Genomic DNA, 27,437 nt, shown 5'->3' with positions numbered 1-27,437 from the left:
TCCATGTTTAAAACACTTTATTCTGTCACAAATCCATAAACTGTAAAGCAAGTATGAGTTGAGGTGATGAGGAGTTGAATGTGTGGCAGAGCAGAAGTGTGATTATGACAGGTGATGAAGGTGTAGTATGACAGGTGATGAAGGTGTGAGAGTGGAGCTGGATGCTGCTTCAGTTTCCTGACTCTCCCGGCTGCTTCTTCTTTCCCTCCGGTACGGTTCCCAGGACGAAGGGAGCCTTGATGTTCAGCCGGTCCCTCTCAGCCTCCTCGTCTTCATCGTAGGGCTCGTCATCTTCCTCCTCATCGCTGTGGTGGGGGGTGGAGTGGATGGAGGCAGAGGGGGAGGGGGGCACCGAGTGCGGCCGGGGGTAACGGAAACCCTCCGTCTGTGGTCACAAAGGAATCCTAGTTATTATTAAAGTTTGATTTACAACCTCCCTGTCCTGTCTCACATCTTTCCTTTCCTCCCTCCTTCTTTTCTTCCCTTTTGCATTTATCGCTTTTATCTCTTCTCTTCTTCAGTTCCTTCCAATTCTACCTTACTCAAGTCTATTCTTCTCCTCTTTCTTTCCTTGTTCTCTTTCGTTCTTCCTTCTTTTCTTTTTTAGTTCAAGTTAAGGTTCTTTAGTTTCCTTTTTTTATTTTTTTTTTAAAAAGTACATTTTTTTAATCACTTCACCATTAGAAGCCTACTGTTGTGTAAATTTTGAATTTCCCCCTAGGGGGATCAATAAAGTTTACCTTACCTTACCTTACCTTACCTTAATACATAAAACATCTAAAATAGAGTCCAACTTCGTATGAAATAAGAGAATTGTGTATTAAACGGTCCTTTAATCAGAGCAGGGAGAGCAAATGTTTCATATAACACTGCAGTAATCAGCATCAGCACACTCCTAAATGATGTCTTGTCATTCATCCAAATGTTAGGCTGTCAATTAAATCCTGACAAATGTGGGTCAGATTGAACAGTGTTCACTCTGTGCATCAGTCAGATCATAAGGGGGAGTCTCATGACCAGGAAAGTGTAAATGGTATGCTGTGTTTCATGTGTTTGATATTTCACTGAGAACCAAGGTGTTACTGAGAAATCATGCTTAATAACTGAACATTACATACAGAAAACATACAACACAAAAATAAATCAAGCAGTTACTCTATGATGGCAGATATTAGCACATATGTGTAGTCTAATAAGCTATTCTCCCTGTGACATTCACTGTGTTGGTTCTGTTTTCATTTCCTTCATTTACTCATGAGTTGTTTCATTCATTTGTCTGCAACACCACAGCTCCCAGTACCTCCCACTCCCACTAATGTATTGTATATCTATTGTTTATTGTATATAGTATTTGGAGATTGTTTTTATTGTATATACACGGTCGCCCATGAAGTTGGAATAAGATATTTTTGACCTCTTTCCATGAAATGATTGTGACAGTGTGATTTATTCTTGATAGATAAAGTGTATATCTTCTCAAAATTGTATTGATCAATCTCATTGCACCTGGTCAAAGGTGATTACTGATGTGTATAAATAAAAAAATAAAAAGAGGAATGTGTCTGAAAACAACATTATTCCAACTTTATGGAGTACTACCGTGTTGTATTTTATTTTATTCTATTTTTTTTAAATCACTGGTAAAGACTGTTGTGTCAATTTTTTGAATTCCCCCCTAGTGGGATCAATAAAGTGACCCTACCTACCTACCCTCATTCATCATAGTAAGTATTTGTTGTTTCATTTATTAACTTAATGCCTTTATATGGAAGCTGTTTTTGGTTCTATTTGTTTTTTAGTTAGCGACATATTTCTTTTTTTCCTTTAAAAAACAAACATATTTATATTATTACATATTTTAACATATTATAAGAAAAGATATTCCTTTATTAGCCCCATGATTGGGAAATCTACATTATCACAGCAACAAAGAGGACAGTAAAATAGAAAAAAAGCATCAATAAAAAGAATAAGAACAATAAACAATAATATAAGTAAGTACAAAAGCAATAAAAAACAATAGTAGTAAAAAATATAATAAAATAATGTAACATTACGTACAAGAGTAATATTGGTGTTGAGTGATAATATGCCTGAGTTGATATTGTTATTACACTGATTTAAAGTGAAAATATATATGTATATTGCTAAGTTGAACTGATATTAGTAGTACACATGAAATAATGATATTGTACAGTGAACATTAAAAGTATTTTTTAATAATGTGAAACTTTGTGAATGAAGGCCATGGACCACAGATGAAGTCATTATTTGTTTGGTGCAGATACAGAAGTTGTGTAATCTAGTTTGTAACATTGATCATTTTGAACATTTTCAATCATTTCTCATGAACTATGAAATAAGATTGGTGCATTTATGCCACGAGTGTCATGCAAAAATATTAAAATGACATGGGGAGTGTCCTGTAGAACATGCCATATACCCATCTCTCTCTCATGTTGGCTTCTCTGTCACTAACTGTCTAATAATAAAGGCAACATTTTTTTTGTCATTTACTCCCTAATAGTGTTGTTTCCTCACCTGGGGAGGGGCCATGGGATCCACTTTGAACTTGTCAGGGAACGCTCTGCTGAGTGCCAGGTGACGGGCATGTATGTAGAACTGTTGGTAACAAGATACACCATCATTAGCATTTTAAAAAAACAACAACACAACATATCAAACCTGTGATGCTCTCTCTCCCTGTCATACTGTGTAACTGGCTGGTTTTTTTTTGGACATCATCCAGCAAAATCCCCATTTTCACAATCTCTACAATGAAGCCTGTGAGTCAAATCTTCTCCTAAAACTGAATTTTTCCTTCATCCTTCCTATCAGCCAGTGATTCGGTGCAGCAGATACAGACCCGTCCCAGGTATCTCCAGTCCAGCAGGTCAGACAGCCTCTCGGTTCTGTTACGCTGGATGATGCGCTGGCGCAGAGACTGCTGGCAGAAATTGAACATGAACTGTGTCAGCTGGTTACACGACTCCTCTGGTGAACGGAACCGCCGGTCCACGATGTAGATACCTGAATATGAGAGAGACATGGTGAAGGGTAAATGGAGGATGAGGTAGCAATGTGTAATACATCTGTGTGTGTGTGTGTGTGTGTGTGTGTGTGTCTATATCCACACCATATGCAGCAGGGTCTGAGATGTGCTCCTCCATGAAGCAACCGAAACCCGACAGATTGGTGGTAACACTAGGAATGCCCATGACAGTACATTCACCTGCAGAAGTAGAACATACGGACTGTTCATAGATCAACACACATATAATCATTTCAGGTTATCAGGTGATAGAAATACACCTTCTGGAAACCCAAGGTCCGCAACCCTTTAGGCATCTACACCGATCAGCCAGAACATTAAAACTACTGACGGACGAAGTGAATAACATTAATTATCTCATCACATTGGCACCTGATTGATGAGTTGAAAGCAGGAAACATGTTAAAGGGAGAGTGAAAGGATCTGAGCAAATGTGGGACTTTGACAAAGGCCAAATAGTGATGGCAGGATGACTGTCAGAGCATCTCCAACACAGCAGTTGGCGTTGGGGCGTTTCTGGTACGCAGTGGTCACTACCTACCAAATGTAGTCCAAGGAAGGACAACTGATGACCCTGTGACAAACCTTGGGTCCGGGCATTCATGTGGGTGTTACTTTGACATGAACCACCAAATTATTGTTGTAGACCAATTGCCCCCCTTCATGGCAGCAATATTACCATGAAGGGGTGTGTGTATCTTTTGGAGTCTATGATGAGTCAGAGGTGTTTTGATGGCATGGAGGGAGTCTACACAATATTAGGCAATATGGCTGATCGGTGTATACGATGGTAGAGCTGATGGTAAGGTACAGATAAAGAGAATGTAGTTGTCTATGTGACAGGCTACCAGGTGTGTATCCCCAGGGTTCATAGTAGGAAGGGAACACTCCAAGGTTACAGCCACGGACAAAGTCCTCATAGTCCATTGGCAGCAGAGGACTGGTGGAAGACAGGAACTCAGGATGGAAGATAAGCTGTGAGGAGGACAAACAGGGAGACATTCACAGAGAGATCCTGAGTAGACACATCGCATCATATTCTGGAGATGAAATATTTTCCATTCATTAACTGTAAAATAAATAACAATGACGATCTTCTGACCTAACATTTGCTATGGATATTAAAAGTTCACAGGTGATAAACAAATAAATACTCTAACTAATCTCTAACTGAACCTGCAGCCATGTGGACGCTGCAACTTTACCAAAGTACTTTTTACAGTGTGTTCCTGCATAATTGATACAACAAAACCAGCAGAGGGGTTAAATCTGCACCCTCCTAAACTGCTCTGGGAGGGACTAATAAGGTAACACAAGGGAGAACTCCTGTGTGGGAGGAATGTGGGGTGTGCATGGACTTGAACGTTTTGGTGACCCCTTGACCTTTTTCAGCCATTCCTATTTCTAAGGTCAAAATATATCAATAGAAAATAATACAATGATAAAACTGGTAGATTTGAGACATTTTGCTGAAGACAAATTTAGTACACAGTATATTGGATATGTTATGCCAGATAGGTCAGATAGCACCAGAGACATGAGGAGAGACAGAAATGGGGCATATCAAGCAACAAAGGTCCGTTGCTGGATACTAACTGGAGACATTACAGTTCATGGTTGGTGCCTTAAAGGACCAGTGTGTAGGATTTAGAGTGTAGGATTTAGTGGCAACTAGCAGCAAGGTTGCAGACTGAACCAACTGAATACTCCCGTCTTCCAAGCATGTAGGAGAACCTATGGTGACCACGAAACTCAAGAAAAACAATAAAGTTCCTCTCTAGAGTCAGTGTTTGGTTTGTCCGCTCTGGGCTACTGTAGAAACGTGGTGGTGGAGCATGGCAGGCTCTGTGGAAGAGGACCAGCTCCCTCTTTAGATATAAAGGCTCACTCTAAGCTCATGGAAACTCAACATTTCTGATTTTCAGTTGATAATACACTAATTAAATATACTGGAATTCTATATTCCATTTCTGCCAATAGAACACCCTAAAATCTTACACACCGGTCCTTTAAAACAACACTCCACTGATTCAGCATTACACTTCTATAACATTGTTAGACTTCAGCCGCAACAGACTCTGAATCAAATGACATCACTTGAGGCATTATACTACTGTTTTCCATAATGCAGTGGTTTCCCCGACATCTGGAAAACACACTATGATGTGTAAGATCTGTGGTGTTCCCCTTTTAATACCAGGGCACTCAGGGCATCTGGATTTCTATGAAAACTGAATATGGTGACTTTCCTCTATCACCACCCTCACAGACTTGTGCAGTACATTCATGTTCCTCAGAAGATGCTCTGAGGAAAACGGCTGAATGGTACAAAAATCTATCATTTATTCTGAATAGGAACACTATTTTTATGGCTCAACTTTCTTTGTTTCCATTATATCCATATATTGTGAAGTTAAACTAACTGTGCAGCAGTCAGTTTAGATTCATGAATATTTTAGTAAAAGCAAATAACAATAAAACATTGGAGATTTTAGTGCCTACTGTCTCACAATGAACAGTTAAATCTACCAAAAGGCTGAAACACAACCCCAGCCAGAGGTTTGATTTCCACAGCAGAAAAGGAAGCATACAGGATGTGTGGTGTACCTTCACACGGTCGTCCCTGGAGTTGAAGAGGCCGATGCGTCTGACGTTGCTCAGGATGGGATCTTTTAAATCGTCCAGCATGTTGTGAGTGGTCACTGGAGGGAGGCTGTGTCTCTGCAGTGAGAAGAGTACATTAACTGTTTCAAACAGTAAAGGCCTGATTTACCTGACAGGTGAAGTTTAAAAAAGATAGCAAGACATAAGGAAGACAACAAAAGAAAAAATGATGTTTAATAAAACGTTGGGGGACATTGAACAACGGGTACAGCTCACTTTCTGCATTAGGTAGGTGACTGGAATACCTGGGTTTGACACCGTAGAGCTGATTGCAGAACAAGATAGGTGCAAAATAAGTCAAACAAACACTTTTTCCCTGAAAAGATATAATTTACCAATTAAAAAATGAATGTGGCAACATTTTTGCAAAATAATAGCTGAGCACTGGACCAGTGTAAAAGAAAATCCTAACTTAAAGCAGGCGTGGCGAAAACAGGGAAATAGGGAGACATAATACCAATGTAATTTACATTGTCTTTAGTTGCACATGATGTACCTACCCAACCAGAGTTGGCAGTTTTGTGGCAGGTATAGCGTGACTCCTTCTTGTGACTGGCACCAAATCAGACCTTAATTCATCTAAGAGCTCCAAAATGACATTGCTGGATAGGTGATATGTTTGTATTATTTTCACCTCTGTCATTTCCAAGAATATTAACACAGTGGAAAAAAAAACAGCTCTCTGAGTATTCATCATCCATTCATTGTGCCCCCCCCCCCCCCCCCCCCCCCCCACCCCGTCTCCTCCTCACCACAATAGCAGCAGTCATCTGTGTGCAAAGTGTTGTAGCTGATTAACAGCTGCCCTTCAAATGTATTATATATAGACGCAATCTAAATTATCCTCAGATTTGGTGAATCGCAATAAGTGTGTGCTCCGTGTATTTTGCACACTAGTGTCAAAACGCCCCATATTACATATTCATTATGGAAAATGTATTAAATTGACATTGTGTATTATCTTGCACGTCTGCACGGGGGGGGGGGGGGGGGGGGGCATAATGAGAGTTTGAGTCAGTGTTCTGCAACTGGTAACCTTTCAGAGTGGGATTGGCACAGACATAATGATATCTGACTACTGACTCCCAATAACACCAAACCTAATCAGTAACACTTTATTTTACAGGTTCCTAGTTTTCCATCATTCCCCTGAGAGACTGTACATTTACAAGAAGGTTCCTGACTTAAGAAGCGCTAATATTACCAAATAAGAGACAGCCTTCAATAAGTATACTTACAATGAATTAATCATGATTCACTATCATTGTTACTCACAGCTTATTTTAGTCAATACACAGCAGGTCAGCTGAAATTAAAGAAATGTGAAATTCATCTACAGGCATAATAAAATTCAACATGGACAGAAAGTAAAGTTACATATAAGAACATTCCCTTATTGGAAGTATATTCCTTCTTAATCAACTATGTGCTTCTAACCTGTGTATAAACACAACACAACTAACTTAAATGTAAGCAACAGTTTCAAAATGTCCATTTTCCTTTTAACCCATCACATACTGTTCAGATTCTACACCATCACAGTATGTTTCTGGTCAATTTTGGACAAGAATTTTATGGAAGTGTGGGGTTTATTGTATAACCATTAGAGCCATCAGTCTTCACTGCTACATCATAAAAAGAAATCATCATAACTACTATCTTATTCAAACTATTAACTATTCATTTAACGGCTCAAATTTGACCCAGAACAGCCTCAATGGACAAAATGTGTAGCACCTATACAAAAGTATAATATTTAAAATATTTTCATTGTTGTGCATTTTGGGCCACTTTAGGAAAAGTCATCAAATTTCAGAGTAAAATACATTTGTTTTTTTTTTTGTTTTTTTACAGCTGTCTATGTGGATAGATATTAAATATGAAAGAAAAACTGAAGAAAAACTAATATTAAACTGCTGTTATGCAAAGCTGTGACTCTGCTGTTGCAACCCAGTCGACTGTATTCTAGTTTCACAATCAAGAATGTGAGTAGCAGAGGAGGTTCATGCAGTTAGCAGAAACACTGAGGCATAGGTCAGCTAAAATGAGAAAGGGGAAATTACGGTGAAACAAAACACATAGAAAGGACAAAAATCATTTACCTTGAGGCTGATGTTTAGTATATTTATCGACACAAAAACCAAAAACTAGTATGCACATTGCACAGGACACACCTCAACCCAACCTGAGTCAGATATAACTGAGCAAATCAGAATTAAAAGGTAGCTATCCAACCTTTGCCTCTGCAAACAGGACCAACTGTACTGAAAAATCATTCATTCATCACGTCTCCTATGAAAGAAATAATATCCACTTTTGATAGTTTAAGTTTGTAAGTTTGTAATTGAGTTCATAATGATTGAGCTATGAGAGCATGTCATACAAAAAAGGCTGTTATGATTGATTTTTAAGATCATAGAGTCTTCACTGATTTCAACACATTATCATAGTCAGTCTGAGCATGCCAGGTCATCAGAGCTGAGTTCTTCCCCACTTATTCATCTCTTCTTTAGCATGTTACTTTTTAATGCTTTGAGAACTTCATTCACTTCCATTGTATTGGGTCGGAGGCAGAAATCTTAAAACCTACCAAAACTATCTGCCTTGGTAGATACAAAAAGCATGGCTGGATCTGCACTTTAATCTTCACTACTGTGTAATATCAGTATTTTAGGTCTACTTCTCCTTTCAGTTCAACTGTGCAATATGTATATATATATATATATCAACACCAGTATTACTTATTCACTATTGTACATAATGTTACTATTATTTACTATATATATATTTTTTTTTACTACTGTTGTTTTTTATTGCTTTTGTCCTTACTTATTATTTATTGTTCTTTATTATTTTTATTGAAGACTTTTTTTTTTTTTACTATCTGCTTTTATATTATAACTTTTCCCATTGTGGGACTAATAAAGGAATATCTTATCTTATCTTATCTTATCTTATCTTATCTTATCTTATCTTATCTTATCTTAACTTATCTATCACATGGTCAGTCTGGACAAGTGCTCAGGGGCCCTTGTGCAGTAAGGGGCCCTTAATGATGGGAGGGAAAAAATATGGGTGCTTTTTTTTTGCCAGGCTGTACAAAAATATGACACAAGGTTTGACCCATTCTCTTGATGTTGATAATTATAGTTCACTGTCAGAAACCCGGTATGTCTTTTTTCTATTTCCACATGAGAGCAGCTTTATCCAATCAGAATAAAATAAAACAGTTGTTTGGGGGACATGAGCTTAAGTGTCCAGGGCCCCTGGGGGTCACTAATGCAGCCTTGACTAGTAGAGGTAAGACTTTTTTTGTAGTTTGGGTGCACTGACCCTTTAAAAAAGTGACATGACTGACTGTAACCTGCAAAGTGTGGCAGAATCAGAGCAAATGAAGGAGGAGCAACTTTGCAGAGTAGCAGCCTACTCTACCGATCATGAAACTTTATGAAAGAAACAATGCTATAATTGAACATTGTGGGTAGGAGGGGAAATAGGGGTGAGGGGGTTCCAAATGAGAAGTGACAAAGAGAGAAATTATCACAAAAGCACTTCCTCCAATCACTGATCAGGATGAGCATCCATTCCATCACTCCCTTGTGGGTCAATAATACTCACACTCCATTTCCGACCACAGACATATTGACATCAGCGTAAATTCATTTAACTGAGAAAGATCTTTTTATAGGAATTTAGCTTGTAACGCTCTGCTGTAACATACATCACCTCGACACAGCCGCTCTATTGACCCGCGGTCTGGAGTAGAGGAAGGTAATTAACCCACGCTGGGATGGGTTACAGCTCTGACGCTCATTCATGCATTTTGGCTTGGGGAATCCCCCTTATGCTTCTCTCTCTAATTCATCAGCAGCAGAGGCCATCGCTCACATCGATTGCTTCGGGAGAAAATGCCGTATCCATTCATAAAAAACAGAGCTGAGGATATGAGAAAGGGCTGGTGGAAATTTATCTTCCAGAGCATTTTTTCTATTTTTCACTCCCTCTGCTATTTTTACACCATTACTGTATAAGCAGTTTGAAGCCTTAAAGACACAGAACCTGATCTATAATTGTTCCGATATATGAAGTTACACAAAACTAAAACGAGGAATTCCTGATGGAAGATGAATATTACTTTGGTAGAAACTTGTTTCAATTTTTAAATGTGTTGACTATGGCAAAGGAAGTTGCATCTACCTATGTTGGAGGCTGATATCTCAAAACATATGCACATATAACCAAAACCTTCTCGTTTCTTCCTCTATCTCAAAGATTTCAAGGTAAACTAGTATAGAAATACACCGTAATGTTACAGATAATCCACCAGGAATATGAGCTTGAATGTATTTGATTGGCCTTTGTAGGACACCGCATTCACGGCATGGGCATTTGTCACATAAGTTGAGTTAAATAAGGTGGATGAGGTGATGAGTGATTCACATCCACTTCACATGGGGGTCAGTTGAGTGGAGGTGAGAGAGGAGCCAGGGTTTTCCAGCTCTGCTTTTTACCTCATGACACAATTATTTCTGTCACGGTATGACTTCCTGTCTGATTTCCTCACCATTATCCCCCCATTTAGACCATATTGCCTCCCACTGGTCCCCCTCCGCTCTCTTTTAAGGTCAGATTCTCACTCTGCCTTTGAGTAAAGCTACGCAGAACAATGATAAACACATTTGATTTTCACAGTGGCCTAACCCTAACCCTAACCCTCACCCTCACCCTAACCCTCACCCTCACCCTCACCCTCACCCTCACCCTAACCCTCACCCTCACCCTAACCCTCACCCTCACCCTCACCCTAACCCTAACCCTAACCCTCACCCTAACCCTCACCCTCACCCTCACCCTAACCCTCACCCTAACCCTCACCCTAACCCTAACCCATAAAAACCCTTAAAGGGAAACATGGGCATTTTCATCCTGGACCCTGTATTCCTATCTTTTAGTGTCTAAGTAACTAATGGGGACAACAATCAGCTAAATATTCAGCCATGAGTTGGAAACTCATAGATAGATAGATAGATAGATAGATAGATAGATAGATAGATAGATAGATAGATAGATAGATAGATAGATAGATAGATAGATAGATAGATAGATAGATAGATAGATAGATAGATAGATAGATAGATAGATAGATAGATAGATAGATAGATAGTAGCTCTCAGGTTAGTAGCACCACTATCAGTAATGTCAGCCATTGGAAACACCTGTTATTACATCATTCAATGGGGGTGTGTCACTTCAAAATATCACAACACCTTAAAATCCATCTGTAATCATATCAGTGTAATATTGCTGTTGATATTTGGATATATTGTTCAGTACAGGATGTGACACTGAAAGCTCTATAAGGACTAAAAAGGTGGAGATTGATAATTCATACAGTTATGTTGGGACACAGGATTCAACAGGACTGTGTGTGCAGCTTTGGCAGGAAAATATTGCCTGAACAAAATATTTTAGTATCAGCTGATGACTGAAGAAATAAACAGAGGAAGAAGAAGGTTTCAGTACCTGAGTGGCGTAGATGGCTCTCTTCATAATGGTGAAGTCGTCTCGTTCCAGGATGGTGTTCATATCAGGGATCTGTCCTCTGCAGACAGAGAGCAACACTCATGATCACAGAGAACCAGTGTTTATGTACGCAGCACTTTAACATCAATATCATCTCTCACCAGAATCAATAAAGCTGTGGCTTCTCTACAGCGTCCATATACTTACTTTAACAGAGCATCATACAGCTTCTTTCCAAACTTCTCCTTCACAATGTGAGCTGTATCCCTGCGAATGATACATCTGATTTAGAAATGTTACCTCACCACAATGTTAAAGGTAGTTCTTTAAACTCTTCCTCTCTGTAATGTCTGCACATGCTAACTATACTTTGGTTAAAGTCAAGATTGTGATTATTAGAGAGCCATGCTACTTCCTGTTGGCACTGAACACTGGCACTGGATCTAAATTGTGAGGTGCAGAATTTGTCTAGTATGACCCCAAACTCACAACAATGATTAAGAATGAGAAAGAATAAATTCTCAGTGTTGATTCAAAGTTTAAGTTCATGTCAATGACATAGTGTCTCTCTTTCAAGAGGAAATTCTAATATATTGAAGCAGGATGTTGTTGTGGAAGGGTTTTTGGAAGCATGTTGTTTGTTTGAAATTGGTCATCACAAAAATTGGGAGATGTCCTAACAAGTGTGTACTACTCTGGTTTAAAGAATTAAAACAAATATAAATGTGACACTGCTGCTGAACATTTTTTCTACAGCATACCATCTGTTTTTAGACTCTTTGGTCTCACTTTTGGTGTATTCAAATGCTTGTAGAAAGTTCTGACTTGAAAACATACTTAATTTTCCACTGTCACATGCTATGACTGCTTTCACTGACCACTCTGACTGCAGGCATATAAATGTATGTGACTTTCTAATAGGATGACATTACTTTTCTTGAGTTGGCGAGACTATCCTGTGAGTGGAGGTGAGTAAAACAGTGTGGAAGACTTTTTTGTTTTTTTTGTTTTTGACAAACAGCTGGGGGACTGAAAAGTTGCTTGTTTTATCCCCAGATCTTTAGAATTAATTTGGGTAGGTAAGGTGGAAGACTACACTCCCTGAGTAAGGCCCTAAAGGCACATTGCACTTGAACAAAATAAATAAAAAAAGCTTTTTCCGAATTAACAACATCATTTTTCTATTTTTCTGAATAATTGTTCCTGTTTTTCTGAATTAACAAGATCATTTAAAACAACATATGCATTTGGGTTTGAGACACTGGGAGATACACCTGTCTTTAAGTCATATAGATGCTATTGTCATTAGGTGACTGTTGACTTTGTGCAGGCACCTCAGGACTTTGTGGTTGTTTTGACTGAAAGCCCATTCAGACCTGCTGGACATTGTGATGTTTCTTCAGGATCAGTTGGACTGATATGGCATGCTCCACAGATACAAGATGATGCATATGTGGAAAAGTAGAACAGTACAGAACAAGTAGTTTGTGCCTGAAGGGGGAGCTGTGTGAAATAACTGCCTCAATTGATGTCACTTGAGTCAGTGTGGGTTGAGCCTGAAGACTACAAGTCTGAAAAGTAAAAACAATGTGCAGGTGTGCTGCAGTTAGAAAGAAGTGAGGTTAGCAGACCTCTGTAGCTCCTCATCTCTACTGGAGGCCAGTTGCTCCAGGCTACACTAGCACCCCCAAATCTCCCACCCAACTGTCAGCAACGGAGTTGCATTATGGGTAGTGTAGGCAACAGGTTGTGACAAGGAGAAATAATGTGTAGTATAAAAAAGATATCTCTCATCTGCTGATCTGCATCAATTTTGATGTTATAGTGCAGTGCCAGTGTTAGTCAAATGATTCACATATACACTATATTAAATGAAGTGTGTATAAGCTGCATGTACAGTATTTTCTTAGTATTGGACTGTCGTGTAAACCACAGCAGGACATACCAGAGCTGTTTGCGTACTGCCTGTCCCTTCAGCGACTCCACATTGAAGTTGTTGGTTTTAGCCGGCATGATGAAGAAAACCACCACTGTCACATCATTCCTGTGGACCTGTGAAGACGGTGAGGAAGGAAAGAGATAAATATAAAGAGAAAAAGCTGAAATACATGCTGAAAAACATACACAACTCCTTTTCTCTTTACAATGTTGTAATCATGTCTTAACACATTTAGTGGAGTAGTGTTGGATGCAGAGGGCCTAAGGACCTCACCCGCAGTAGGTAGTTAAGTCTGGACAGTGATTCAAGGAAAATATCAGCCCCCTTGTTGGAGAACTCGTAGCGTCCAGCAATGAAGAAGAAAAGGGTTTTGTCCAGGTTGAAGTCCAGATGACTGTCAGAAGATAAGAATCCAGTTTAGCGGAAGAATATGTGAATGAGGCTTCTAACTGAAAAAAACCCACTGTGTATTATCTCTACCCTACATTGGATGGATCAGTGAAGGCTACCCACCCGTAGAAGTGTCCTCTGACAAACTCCTGGATGCGGGTCTTGCTGGTGGAGTGCAGGTTCTGGAACTCATGCATGGCCGAGAACTTCTTCACATTGAGCCCGTTTGGAGTCACCACATCTGTACACACACCAAAAGGAGAAGTCTAATGGCTGGACTGTTAGATTATTGGTACGTTTCTGGTGGTGCTGCTAGAGGAAAGATAAGAGGCTCTACAAAACTTTGGATTCATCCTATGGGGATGTCAACCTTGCTACATCTGTATGGAGACAGTATTGAAGGAAGGTGTAAAGCTTCTCCACCTGGCTTCCTGTGCAGCATGTGTTTGGCTTCCACAGCAGTGATTTGGGACACTGTGGTGAACACATGAGCACAGTGGACCGCCGCCCTCTCCAGGCAGTAGCGATGGTAGATCTGTCTCTCACCCGCCTCCTTGTCAACGTCGAACTACAACACACACACACACACACACACACACATTGAGGAGAGGTAAGTAGGGCGTAAAAAGCAATTATTCCACTGATTTCTGTTTTTTATGAGAATAAACGAAACAAAAACGTAAAGTCCCTTCCGATCAAAAAAATGTTTATCCTTAACTTTAGTATCATATTCATCTATTAAAAGTTTCTCTCAGCTCACCTTAAATCTCAGTTTATGACGTGGACCCATATGGACAATTTGGTAAAAGGTAAATGGACAGTACTTATATAGAACTTTCTAGTCTTTTTGACCACTTAAAGTGCATTCACACCCATTCATACACTGATGGAATGAGCTACCATGCAGCTTCCACCTGCTCATCAGGAAGGAAACTAACCCTTCACACACATTCATACACCGTTGGCAAAGCCTTTGGGAGCAATTTGGAATTAAGTATCTTGCCCAAGAAAACATCAACATGTGGAATGGATGGCTGCTCTACCTCCTGACATCACAACTAGTTTGGAGCCAATCATGGTCCAATATTCAACTTACACCAGTGTGATGTGGAAACTTGAATCCTCCAGTTCCCAAATACTGAGAATGGTACTTTACATTGAAGTACGAGATATCTTGTGTCCAACAGTTAAACTTTACATATGGAGCAGATGTCATTTTAAGAATTTCTAACATGGTAATTGGACTTTTTTATATCAGACATAAATGATGACAGAGTATTTTTTAATCTCTTAAAATATGTCAGGAGGGAATCTTGTCATGGTCTGTCCTGCCACTATAGGTCTTCCCTCTCCTAGTGTATTTAGTCTGTGTCTTCCCCTCTTTCTGTGCCAGATCTTCTTTACATTCATGTGAGAATTCCAGCGTTCTTGTTTTGTTTCTAGTGTGTGTCGACCTACCTTTTTGCCCACTGATTCGGATACCTTTGCCTTTTGGACTGATTATCTGTGTACCGACCTGTTTCTGTTTAAACCCTTGAACTCTTATTTGCCTGAAATCTGCTTTGTGGATCCTTCATTAGTTTGTACCTAATACATCTAAAAAAAAGAATAAAAGAGTGATGAGCTGAGGGTCAGGGGGCTGTGCCACCTCTAACTGGTCACAATCTTTCTAAGGGTCTGGGAATGACCACATGAGGGAGAACTCAGCCACGCTCTCAATAAATAAAAGAAATAATGACTCAACATTGCCAGGTACCACTCCCACAAACTTAACCACCTCTGCAACCGCTCCTCCTTTCTGCCAGACCTCTTTAAACACTCATGTCATGACAACACCTATTACTCTTTCTTTATATTTGTGTTTAACTAACGTGCTTTTCTTTCTGTAAAAAGAAATGAACGCCAGTCTCACACACACACACAAACACATATACACACACAAAAAAGGTATATCCTCTTCTATCAATCCACACACTCATATAGAACACAAACTTCTAAATCATATCAATCCCCATCTTGCTTTCATCCCCTATCCTCTGTTTAATATAATGCCTGTCTCAATGTACGTATGTTAAGTCATGTGAAAAAACCAACATGTTACTGCATGTATTAAAGTCTATTTGGAGATAGCTGTGGTGAGAAACATACATGGAGATGTTGGATTAGGAAGGTAACAGAGTAAACCAGAGATTCTAGCACTAGGACCCATGCAGGCAGACTCTATAAAACCCATCTGTCAGATCACCTGAGCCTGTTCTTCCTTTATGAAAGATATGATGTAGTTCCTAAATTGGATTCTTCATGTGCAGTGATTTGCTCTGAAGCTTTTTGCTGTATGAATAGAAGCTGTTTTGTGTCCATGTTTCCTGGTCTAGTTCGAGTCACCCCGGCCTGCTTTATACCTGAGTGAACAATTGATTCTAACTGAACGCTGTGTAATAATGAGTGTATTCATTGATGTGCTTACTTGTTGCATGACAAATTCTCTTCTCAACCTCCTAAGGGCCCAGTTCAGTCCATGTTTTGTTTAGAAAGTATAATTAATTGATTTGTCTGCATTTGTTTGTTTCATCCTGATTTGGTTTAAAATGTTCCAGTTTAATCAAAGGAGGAAGTTCCATTTGTTATATTTTTGGTATACCACTTTCTGGCTCTTCAGTTGCTCAGTCATATTTAGTTAAAGGCCAAAAATTACTGAAATATTACTGCTGATGGTTTGTGAATCATCATCATTAATTATCAGTCATTAGTAATTAGTAATTAACTTTTTCAAGGACTGGCCACAGTCCTGGCTGTACAGCGTGTCACAGTCAACAAAACTGAAAATGCATATTGACACGATTCCATCAATAGAATAGATTAAGTAGTTCCAGACTTCCTGTTCAGGCTGAGAGTTATAAACACCTTGTCTGTCAATTATCCATTTTAGCCAGTGAGTGGCCTTTAGCTCCATGCTGACCTTTAGGATGTGAGCAGAAGAGAGCCAATTACAAACATCACACTGACCCTTCCACGCGCAACCCAACATCACTAATGATGCTCTAAGTGGCTGTAAAAGGCCTGTACCTTAGAATCTGAAAATGAATTTAAATGATTGTGTACGTGTGTGTGTGTGTGTGTGTGTAGTGCTGCAACCATGTTTTTTGGTGACTTTAATACTTTGACCTCATAGAAACCTGTAAAGATGTTGAAAATGCCACAGGCTTTCATATGTGACATGGTAGTCAGATCATGTGAGCAGTCCATTTCTGACGTCAAAAGGCTGGAACGTGCATTCCAGGCTTCTGTGAGAGAGCATGCATGGGGGTGTACACTTTACTGTCTGAATATCTTTCTCAAGTGAGATGGTGACTATTTAGATTACCAATATGTGGTCATTCTATCCAAATAACACCTGTGGAAACTTGCTGCAATGTTTTCAGAGATGTGAAGGGACCACTGGCTGGGAGAGGCTGGATGTTATGATTGATACAATAATGTAAATCAGTCTTGCAGGTATTGGCATGCTTAATCGTTGATTTAGTAGGCAGAATGCAGTGCATACTGATCGAGTATGTAGTAGGTAATACATTAGTGTGCGGTTCCAAATATAGCCAGTTGGCTTCTAAATCCTGGCACATCTGCTGGTGGCTTGGTCGCCACCATAGGCTTTAAAAAAATCATCAATGTTGCCATCATGACACAAATTGACATACATTGGACTGTTTTGAACAAGTTGGTCATCTGTGGACCAATCCAAGTACCCATAAAGTGATACTGATACCAACTGAGTACTTCATTCAATACCCATCATGTGAATGGAAGCATTAAATTGCATAAAATGCCACCACTCCTTTACATATAAACTATTGATTTTTACACAAATGCATTTTGAAAGTCTTCAAAGAGGCTTTCAGACAATCACATGTCACATTAAATCGAAGAAGGGAGGGGTCTTGTAGCATACAGTCACAGTTACAACCTCAGAGAGTTGTGTTGTGTGTTGTGTGTAAAGTGGATTTGTCATGTGGTTTGCATTTTGACCGTCACCATCTTGGATATTTGGATCCTGAAGTGACAATATTTGGACAAGAGGGTGGAGCTTATTGTCGCTAGCAAAAAACAAACTGAAAATGCGAGTCCTTAGAGGGTCTTTTAGTAAAACCAAATGCAGAACAAGACTTTTTCAGTTGACCAAAATGTTACAATTAACTGTTAAATCACACTGTGATATAGCTACGGCTACACACCTATACTATACTGAATATGCAGTTACGCCATGGTTACATTACGTAATCAACGTTGTCACCATGTTAGCAACTTGTCAATCACAAGGTAGCCAAGCCCTAAAGCACACCCTGCTTTATCAGCTATTTTACTAATCTATGGGACCATAGTTTATAAAAAGAATTTGATGCTTAATTGAAGAAGACTAATAAACTCATTAGGAAAGTGTTTGCTGTGGTAATAAATGAAGGGAGAAGTAGGGTCATTTTCTCACAGATTTATATCCATATGTTACTTAATCATGTTGTCGCCATAGTAGCAACATGTCAATCAAGCCCTTTGAGCGTGGCCATTCAGAACATGTCCTGAACAAACACTTTTGCTTTTAGAAATTATCAGAAAACATTTTGAACAAACTAGTCAGTTTGAAGCTCCTCAAACGGTCTTATGAAAGTCCACTTTAAAAGATATCAAATAGTCTACTGGGTACAAACATCTAAAAACAATGTTAAAAGCTGCATCAAATATATTTGAATTGGTTTACACAATTTATAGAAGCCTTAATGTCCCAACAGTCATATAACAGAGGGTCTGGATTAGGGGCCCCTGGGCCTGCGCTGCTCCCACCATACTCAAAGTCTTTTTTCTCAAACAAGAGGGACTGAGTCTAAGTTGATAATTCCTCGTACTTAAATGTTTGTCTTGTCTGTGATTTTGAATTTCTTGCACCATCAAGGAGATTTTATGGATGAAAGAAAAGCAAGGCTTAGGGGAGTGTTCAATAAGTGGACCCTCAGCCTCATCAGAGTCAGCTTTTGTTGCAATAGTGCAGCAGCAAGGGAAAAGATTTTTCAGCTGCATTAAATCTCCAGACTTAAAAGTGTCCTTTCAGAAACTCATGGCCAAATTCTAAAGGCCTAAACCCCCTGACAGCATCTGACACAAGTGTTTTGAAGTACACTTATTGTTTTAAATGGCTGATATTGCACCAAAAGCGTTATGTGGCACGTCAAACTGTCTTGACGTCCCTACTCTGAACTTGTTTTGATTATTTTGGAGCGTCAAATGAGGACCCAGAGACCAAAGCTGGGGGTTTTTGTAGCCAAAAAAAGAGATACTGTGATTGAGAGAGAGAGAGAGAGAGAGAGAGAGAGAGAGAGAGAGAGAGAGAGAGAGAGAGAGAGAGAGAGAGAGAGAGAGAGAGAGAGAGACAGCATGGTGGTGGTTTAGCGAGGAGAGAGAGCAGTAGTAAAGTATGTTCTGATAGTTTCACAGCAGTTATGTTATAAAATACAAATAAATAACCACTCTGGAGAGAGATGCTCTTAGTTTCATCATTTTCCTCTTCTGCATGTCTAATGCAGCAGTAACATTAAATACAAAGAACAACAGGACAAAACTATGTTGGTTCTGTGCTGTTGTCATTTCAAATGTGATGCCTGCAGTACACCATAGGAGCATCAGTTGACACATGTCAAATGAGGCATGTTAACTATCACTTTCAGTAGTTTTTCAACCATAGGGGGCAACAGTGAGATGATGGACCCCTACAGAACCCACTTCCACCTTCTTTCTATTAGTTGTAAATGTATTCTATCAGCATTAAGTACATATCAAGTACAGTGACCCATAGAAAACCACATGTGACAGCCTTCATGTATTATGCACAGAATTCAACCAGTGTGCTGCAGTACTTCAGGCCCATATTTTGTGTGTACGTCAGTTATTTTGTATTTTGTGGTTATAAAGTAATAAAGTGTCTATGTTACATCTATACTTGTTATAGTCTAGTTTTAGTGCAATCATCTACACACACGCATGACCAACACTCCTGACCTCTCACCTTGTCCAGGTTGTTGTAGAAGTCGACATTTCCGGCGCAGAGGTATCTTCCCAGCAGGGTGGCGTGTGTAGTGAAGACCGTTGCCATGGGAATGTTGCGGGAGCGACACAGAATAAGCCCTGGACCCGCCTGCCACTCATGAAAATGACTAATGACATTTGGCTTGTCTCCAAGCTGATCTGTTAACTGGAAAAACAAACAAAATGAAGATTTGTGACATTTACTTTAGATGATTGTAACTGTAAGTAGAAGTTAAAGCTGATGAATTCACTGTTTGATGGTCACAAATGTCAGCAAGAGACAAGGCTTACATATTTAACATTTGAACATCAATATAACTTCTCTGGTCTTTGTTTTAGTAGCCAGGCAGACCGTGCATGCTGGTTAGTCTATGTGAGTCCCTCCTTGTAAAATTGTTGGACCTGAACTGATATCAAGACAGTCTTAGAGAGTGACCTCTCACACAGTATTGTAAAAGCAAGATGGCAGAGTGCAGTTTGAAGTGTTCAGCTAAAAGCAATCTTTCAGAATTTCCTCCACTGAAGAATATTCTTTAGCTAAAAGGGCCTCTGATAAAGACCAGAGTCAACATTGGTGTGGCTTTTCCCAAAACGGAGAGCCCTATGAACTGCTAAAGGGCTCCAACTTGACTTGATGGTTACTTTTCTTCTCTTCGAAAGCGTAAGTAACTTGATGTTAGGGGTACATAATGTGAATAAATAAAGGTTAAAAAAACGTGCAAGAGAAAATAATTCTCCCTGCTGTAAAATCCAGCTAGAGCCAGCTTTAAACCGTAGCTGGTCATTCACTGGTTTTGCTGGATTTACCTGCTAAGTCAGCTTGTTCAGCTGGTGTAACTGTTGATCAGCTCAGGTTAAAGCTGGTTTGAGCTAGGTTTTTGACAGCTAGTAAACCAGTTACAAGATCAAGCTGTATTGTCCAGTAGGGCTATATAGCTAGAAAATACTGCTGCTCACTTTAAATACACTGCCCTCCCATGATAAAAAAGCAAAGTGCATTGAGGACTGATGAGTAGTGTGCTGATCATCATCTAACCTCTTTGAAGAACCAGGCGATCAGGGAGCCCAGGATGAGTGAGTCGTTGGCCTCTCGGTCGTTGTACGGCAGGCCGATGTTGCAGGTGTGCCACAGGTCCCCCTTCCAGCGGTCCAGGTTCCAGGCCGCAGAGCCGATGTCAAACAGGATCACATATGGACTGCCCTCAATCAGCCAGCGGCCAAAATGAACCTACAGTGAAGATTCAATGATGACAGGCCTCATGACATCAATTTAAAAACCTATTTCCCTTGTTATACACAATAAAACACACTGACATTAAAAAGACAGCAGGTACTTTGACAGACACAGTTCCTGATGAACAGAATTAACTTTTCTAGCCACTGTTGGAAAAAAAAAGTCATCAGTGTCTTTACTTAAAGCAGCAATAATTAATATTTTTAACATCAGCAAATGATCAAATCACTATGTGCAATGTGAGAAGTATCACTTGCATTGATGAATCCACAAAGAATTAACACCAACTCAGTTCCTCTTAGATCTACCTAGCTTTATTTTTTGCCTCTTTTAGCTCATTGTTTTAGCCAATAACAACTTTTTTTCTTTTTTCAATTCTTGGTTTTCTGCTGCCCTCAAGTGGCCAAAACATACAGCTTTAAGAAGGACTAGAAGAAGAACTAAGTCAAACTCTTACAATAAAAATCAGAGGCAGTGCCAAGCCTTTGTTCAGACATTCTTTTTGGATTTTTGTCTATTTATAAAGTCAGAAGATATATTAATTGAGCCTGACTTGACTGTGAGTTTCTCATCTGACATTCTACTTAAATGTCCCCCTACGAAGCTATTTTACTCACATTGTACAACAATATGCAAAGTTTGCTTCTTTTACACATATGTAGTTTTATCGAACCCATAATGTGAACATTTAAACCCAAAAAAGTCAATAAAGTTAATTAGGTGATCTTCATGCAGTCAAGCACTCTTGGTAGTTTAGGTTACCTTGAAGTGTGCAGGCTTGGAATATAGAAGTAAGTAGCTCAAAGTTTTACCTTAAAATAATCTTGAGTAACAATCCTTCATTAGGCCAGATCTGATCAGCTGTCCAAAGCACATGAATTAAATGGTATGACCTTCAGCATTGTGGCAATATTGATCATTCAAGTCTCCTGAATTATTTGGGTCTGTGGCGTATGATTGCCATCTAGTGGCCAAAGCTAGGTGGATAAACTGCATCAGTCCCAGATAAACATTCAGCACAGTAAAAATGATGGTAAAATGAAGGTTACTTTTACTGCTATTTATATAGAAATAAATAATGTACTAATAATAATAATATGTAACATTATAATATATTACATATACAGTATATATATATATATATATACAAATACAGAGTAGTCACCCTCTTGGGAATATGTTTTACAATACATTAAAAAAAAAGATATAATGTAAAATTGAAAAACAATGTGATCTAAATTAACGACAAACATAATATATTCCAAATAATGTTTAAGTTATAAAATATATCATCAATGATGCAGCCAAGTGGTATAAGTCACATAATTAGTTAAATAGAGAGCGTCTGTGTGTTTAAGATGATGGAAGGTTTCAACTCTGCTAATTCAGTATTATGACTAAACTTACTGGCAGTAATGATGGTGGTATTAGCGGTAGACTATCATTACTGCCAGTAAGTTCTACTAGTTGTAGTAGTGAATAGTTCAGATTTAAACATATACTGTGTAGAGAGTTTTTCAAAAGTGAATTGGAATTACATTATTCATTCATGCTTTTATCACATTTGACATCATACATACACACTGGGAGCAATTTGGAGCTTAGTGTGTTGCACTTCAACAGCAGGAGTCAGGGATCAAACCACCAACACTACAATCATCATGACCCGCTTCTGACTTCAATTATACTTGACAGCAGTTGTTAAAATAACATAAAAATATGAAACATTTCGTGGTAACCCTACGGGCACAATCATCATGATGACTGAATGTATGAATAACTGCTGCTCAGAGTTTATGTGATCATTTAACACTTTACACTAACATGAATTTATGTGGCAAAAAATGAACTGGAATCTGGACACATAGAAAAATGCACTTCAGAGCCATGTATGTGATCAGAGTTCCAGGTTTTTAAACAAGCTGATCAGATGCATGGACCTGAAATGAATTACTTAAGCATGTGTTTTAAATGTCACTCATTTTGATTGAATTATTATAGTATAATAACCAGAATAAAACACCAAAATCCTGCACTTAACCCTTAATAAGGAACTGAATTCACCTACGTACACCCTTACAGACACAGACCCCCTCTCTCCCTTTCTTCCCACCTGGCAGCCGTTGTTGATGAGAGCATCCATGGCCTTCTTGATGGCCGGGTTGGGTGGCTCGCAGGCCTCCACCTGGGTCTTGAAGTTGTGTTCGAAGTACGGTCCCATCATGTAGTAGTTCTCCCCCCATTCATCCACTGTGATCTTGGCCTTGGTCTGGATCACTGTGTAGATTCCTCCAACTGCACATACACAAACAGCTCTGGAAAATCATCCAGATATTTTTGGCAGCTTGCTGGGGAACAATCTGCTGTGTCATTATCAACATTCCAAACACTGATGCTCTTCCTCACATAAAGATGAAGGTGTGAGCACCTTTGTGTATGCAGTTGAACTGTGATCACACATAATGAATCATTTGTGAATTGGATAATTCATGTATACATGTTCCTAATAATTATATGAATGGCAGTAGTGACACTATATCCATATAAATATCACATTGACTTTTCATTACAAGTGCTGAATTAGATGCATACACACATAGAAAAAGAAATTATACACACACATAAACATATTCTCAACAGTTTGCTTTAATTGAGTAGATTTACACTCCTAAGATAAAAAAAAACAAATGAAGAACCAAAATGCAAAAAGACAAAATGAAAATTCAGATACATCATCTCTCTATCTACATGATCCTCCCCCCCCCCCCCCCTGACTTATATTATATTATATATTATATTATATACTATAATATTATAAAAGAGGTTTGCAATCAGGACACTTGACTGGGAGCCAGTGAGAGGAAGCAACGCTGCTTTTTTATCTCAACATACTAACAAAGGTCAAAAGTCACATGACCCTTAAGAGTCAGGACTTATAATCAGTGACAATTTAAAAACACCACAAAAATATGTATCAGCTGCACTCAAACGTATTTCAGAAGTTGAAAGTAAAAAGTATTTAGGATGTTTTTACAGCTCTCAAATATAAAAATAGGTCAAATTTGACCCTGAACAATATGTGAGGGTTAAAAAGTTGAGGGGGGAAAAAAAGTCTGAAATCAAACTGAGAGCAGCTTAACACAGCTAGTGTATGAGGGATTATTACACAAGAAAATATAGAAGAACATTTAGAAGAAAAATTGAAAATTTACGAGGAAACTGACACATGAAATGGAATATAAAACGTTCTCTTCAATACTGAATCTTGATTATCCCTTATAGTTGAGCCTCTTTTCATTTTTCATTTAATTAAATCTTCACATGTGAAATGGTGATGCACATTTAATTAATCCTCCAACTCACTCAGACACCCAGAAACACTATAATGAAGTAAGTTCATACATATTAAAGGTTGATGAGGTTCATACTGGACTGTTCTGTGCACTTTGTCACGCAGACAGGATCTGTTATTATAACATGAAAACACGTGGAAATGTTTTCCCCTCACTTTGGACCAACAAGACAAACACTGATATGAACAAACATCAACAATCACTGAGCCCAAAATGACGTCTAAAGAGCATCAGAGAGCGTCAGTTACAGAAGAGAAAACAGCAGAATGTCTGATAACCTCTGAACTGTATGACAACATCAAGTGATCCAACTATCTGCTTCCTGTCTAATTGTACTGACACATTGTTCATTACCTGCATGTTTACACGTATAATAAAGGTTGAAATGGCCTTTTATCATTCCTGGGTAGTAATGTTACATTTTGAGAGGCTTCATGGAAAACACTCAATTGATTTAATGATGTATGTATTGGAAGCGTGTACAGTGTTAAACATACATTTCACCATTGGATGTACTGTAGCAAAGTTAGCTTATAGCTCATTTTCATCTGCGGTCCCTTCCAGGACACATAATACACAATACAAAGCTACACACAATAACACATCACATACACTCACAACTGAAAAATGACTCAAACGCTCGTCAAATTAAAAGCAAGATTATTTAAGATTATTTTATGAAAGACGATGAGATACAATGTAGAGGTCAGTGGTTGATGAGAAGCTTTTAACAGATGGAACATCAGGTAGATCATTCCACTGAGTTGTGGCTTTCATAGAGGATGCTGACTGCTCAAAGGTAGAGCAACCAAATGGTATCTTAACAGGTCAAAGTTACACAGTTTGTCGCACTGTATAACCTCTAACCTGAACCCTTGGTCAACAAAAGGAGTTCCGTGCTGAACAACTAGATATGTTTTTTCAAAGTGCAAAATTCTCATATGTATTCATGACCAAAGGTGAGGTTAATAGTGTCCACATTGTAGTTTTAGTTAAGATTTTTAGACATTATGTAGAATACCTGATCAGAAAACCAGAGGCGGGAAATAACCTAGCACAATAAGGGATATTCTTTTATATTGTGGTATAGCATACTGACTTTCCTTATGTCAGCAAATGTTGTGTATCAGCAAAGGATTGATCTACTAACAAGTACTGTGGCTGTATCACAACCTGATAAATATATCTCATTCCTCTGTGACTCAGAGATCCCACACACACTGTCCTGCTGCCAGAAATATTCACTAGAGCACCAAATGTGGATTAATCCACCACAGAAAATAGTCCCCAACAAATGCACTATTTTCTCCTGTTTGAGTAATGTTTATTAAAAACTACAGTGACCAGCTGTTTCAGGAAGTTACTTTTTTTAATGGAACTATATATCCTTTTTAACTTTTTTTTTTAAAGATGTATGTCTTTAAATGTCTAGAACCACATATGTGGATTAATCCGCCAAAAAAATAGTCCTAAACAAATGCAATATCTTCTCCTGTTTGAGTGATGTTTATTAAAAACTACAGTGAGCAGCTGTTTTAGGAAGTTACTGTTGTTTTTTAATGGAACTATATATTTTTGAACCAAAGATGTGCAAAAGTAGGCCACCTTTAGATTTGTTGTTGTAGCAATGCTATAATGACCATATATAATTATTTCTCAGTCAGTTTATCATGTATTATTAAATGAGCTTTAATTGAGCCTCAATTAATAATGCTATTTAATTTTATTTAATAATTAATGTTACATTTTTTGTACATATTTCCTGGTGGCCTAAGACTTGTCTTCAGCAGGAACCAATGAGCTTGAAGCTGAGAGCCACAGTCAAAGTATGAATAGACAAAGAATTGCAGGAGAAACTAACACATTGCTGGTGAAGAATCTGAATAATTAAGCATAAAAGTGCAAAAATCCTTCATCTGCAGTGGAGGAAATGATGACCACAAAAGCTAAATGTGCAGAGAGACAGGAAACAGGGGTAAGGAGGGGCATGACATGCTATAACGCCCTCTTTTAGGTTACATGGTGTGTATATGAACCAGTAGGCTACTGGGAAGCAACCATAATTTACATTTCTCTATATTCCACCATCTATGTAGCCTACAGTCATGGTTGTTGTCGTTAAGTCCAATAAGACTGCATGTTACAGGTACAGTGGATGCTCTCACTGTGCTCATGATTGATTTCATTAAGCTTCATTCTACAGTCACTGCCATGTGATGCAAACACAACAGATGACACACACTTGCTTTTTCTGTGTGTGTTGTTGAATTGAAGTCTATTATAGACAGATATGCAGCCTCAGTCTGAGTCACAGTGGGCTAAAACAGGCTGTAAGAGGCTTTTAAAGTGGGAGGGGCTCCAAACAGTTTGAGGGGAGGCTCAGTGAATGGAACTGGGGGGAAAAAATAAGATTATTACACAGTTGTTTACTGTTTTCTTACTTTCCCAGAGTCAGAACTTAATACATGCCTTCAGACAGACTTATTTATGTATTTGATGTCTTAAGTTGTTTCAAACAGCGATATCAGACTATCCTGGATCTATTGTTGAGTGTCTGTAGGATCAAATAATATAATCGTGATCCTGAAGGCATCCACCAATGGAGCAAAAGTAAACTAGTAAACTAAGGAAGGTTGAGATGTGTCTGTGTGAGAGAAGGCTCACACTGTCAGACTTTGAAAGCTTCTGGTCTATAACAACATCCACTTATCTGCAGATTAATGTTTAACTCTTCACAGGGAGCACACTCTCACTGGATTTCAATATTTGCTCTTTGAGGGGCAAACAGTCACAGTTTGACTCAAAATATGAACAAATACAGCCAAGTATTGCTAGATTCAATTATTATTATTATATTTCTTATATTTGAATAAGAATTATTCAAACACTTGGAATTATTAGTCTCTGTGTGTAATAAGTATCATACATTGTCATGGTTACAGTTGTGATCTGACCTTTATTGGTGACCTCCCAGCCCAGGCCACCTCGAACAGCAGCAGGTCCTCCACAGGCAGCTCATCGTCCTCCCACGCCGGCAGCACCCCGCTCAGTGATGTCATAGACAAGGAACGTGTCAGAGGCATCTCGCTTCTCAACGTCTGGAGGTCCAACGCACACCGCCGAGAGTCTGATGAGAAATCCTTCAAACGGAACCTGCAGGTGGAGGTCCTGGGCTCAGTGGAGACCGGACACCAGGACGCAGCGGGACAAGAT

At 38.8% G+C, this 27,437-nt stretch overlaps 1 protein-coding gene across 1 annotated transcript; it reads right to left on the bottom strand.

Moving 5' to 3' along the window:
* Positions 1 to 27,437, bottom strand: gys2 (glycogen synthase 2). Its single transcript, XM_062443374.1, is given in 17 exon segments — positions 1 to 385; positions 2,542 to 2,622; positions 2,867 to 3,030; positions 3,137 to 3,232; positions 3,901 to 4,027; positions 5,660 to 5,773; positions 11,240 to 11,318; positions 11,447 to 11,506; positions 13,185 to 13,291; positions 13,452 to 13,572; positions 13,692 to 13,809; positions 13,992 to 14,136; positions 19,618 to 19,803; positions 20,674 to 20,865; positions 22,985 to 23,166; positions 27,179 to 27,200; positions 27,203 to 27,437. Coding segments are annotated over 17 exon segments (2,115 nt in total). The 5' UTR covers positions 27,308 to 27,437; the 3' UTR covers positions 1 to 169.

The sequence above is a fragment of the Scomber scombrus genome, chromosome 22 (genome assembly GCF_963691925.1).
Source record: "Scomber scombrus chromosome 22, fScoSco1.1, whole genome shotgun sequence".
Taxonomy (NCBI): Eukaryota; Metazoa; Chordata; class Actinopteri; order Scombriformes; family Scombridae; genus Scomber; species Scomber scombrus.
Note: the sequence above shows the minus strand (reverse complement) of the source record. Positions and strands in the feature narration are given on the sequence as shown.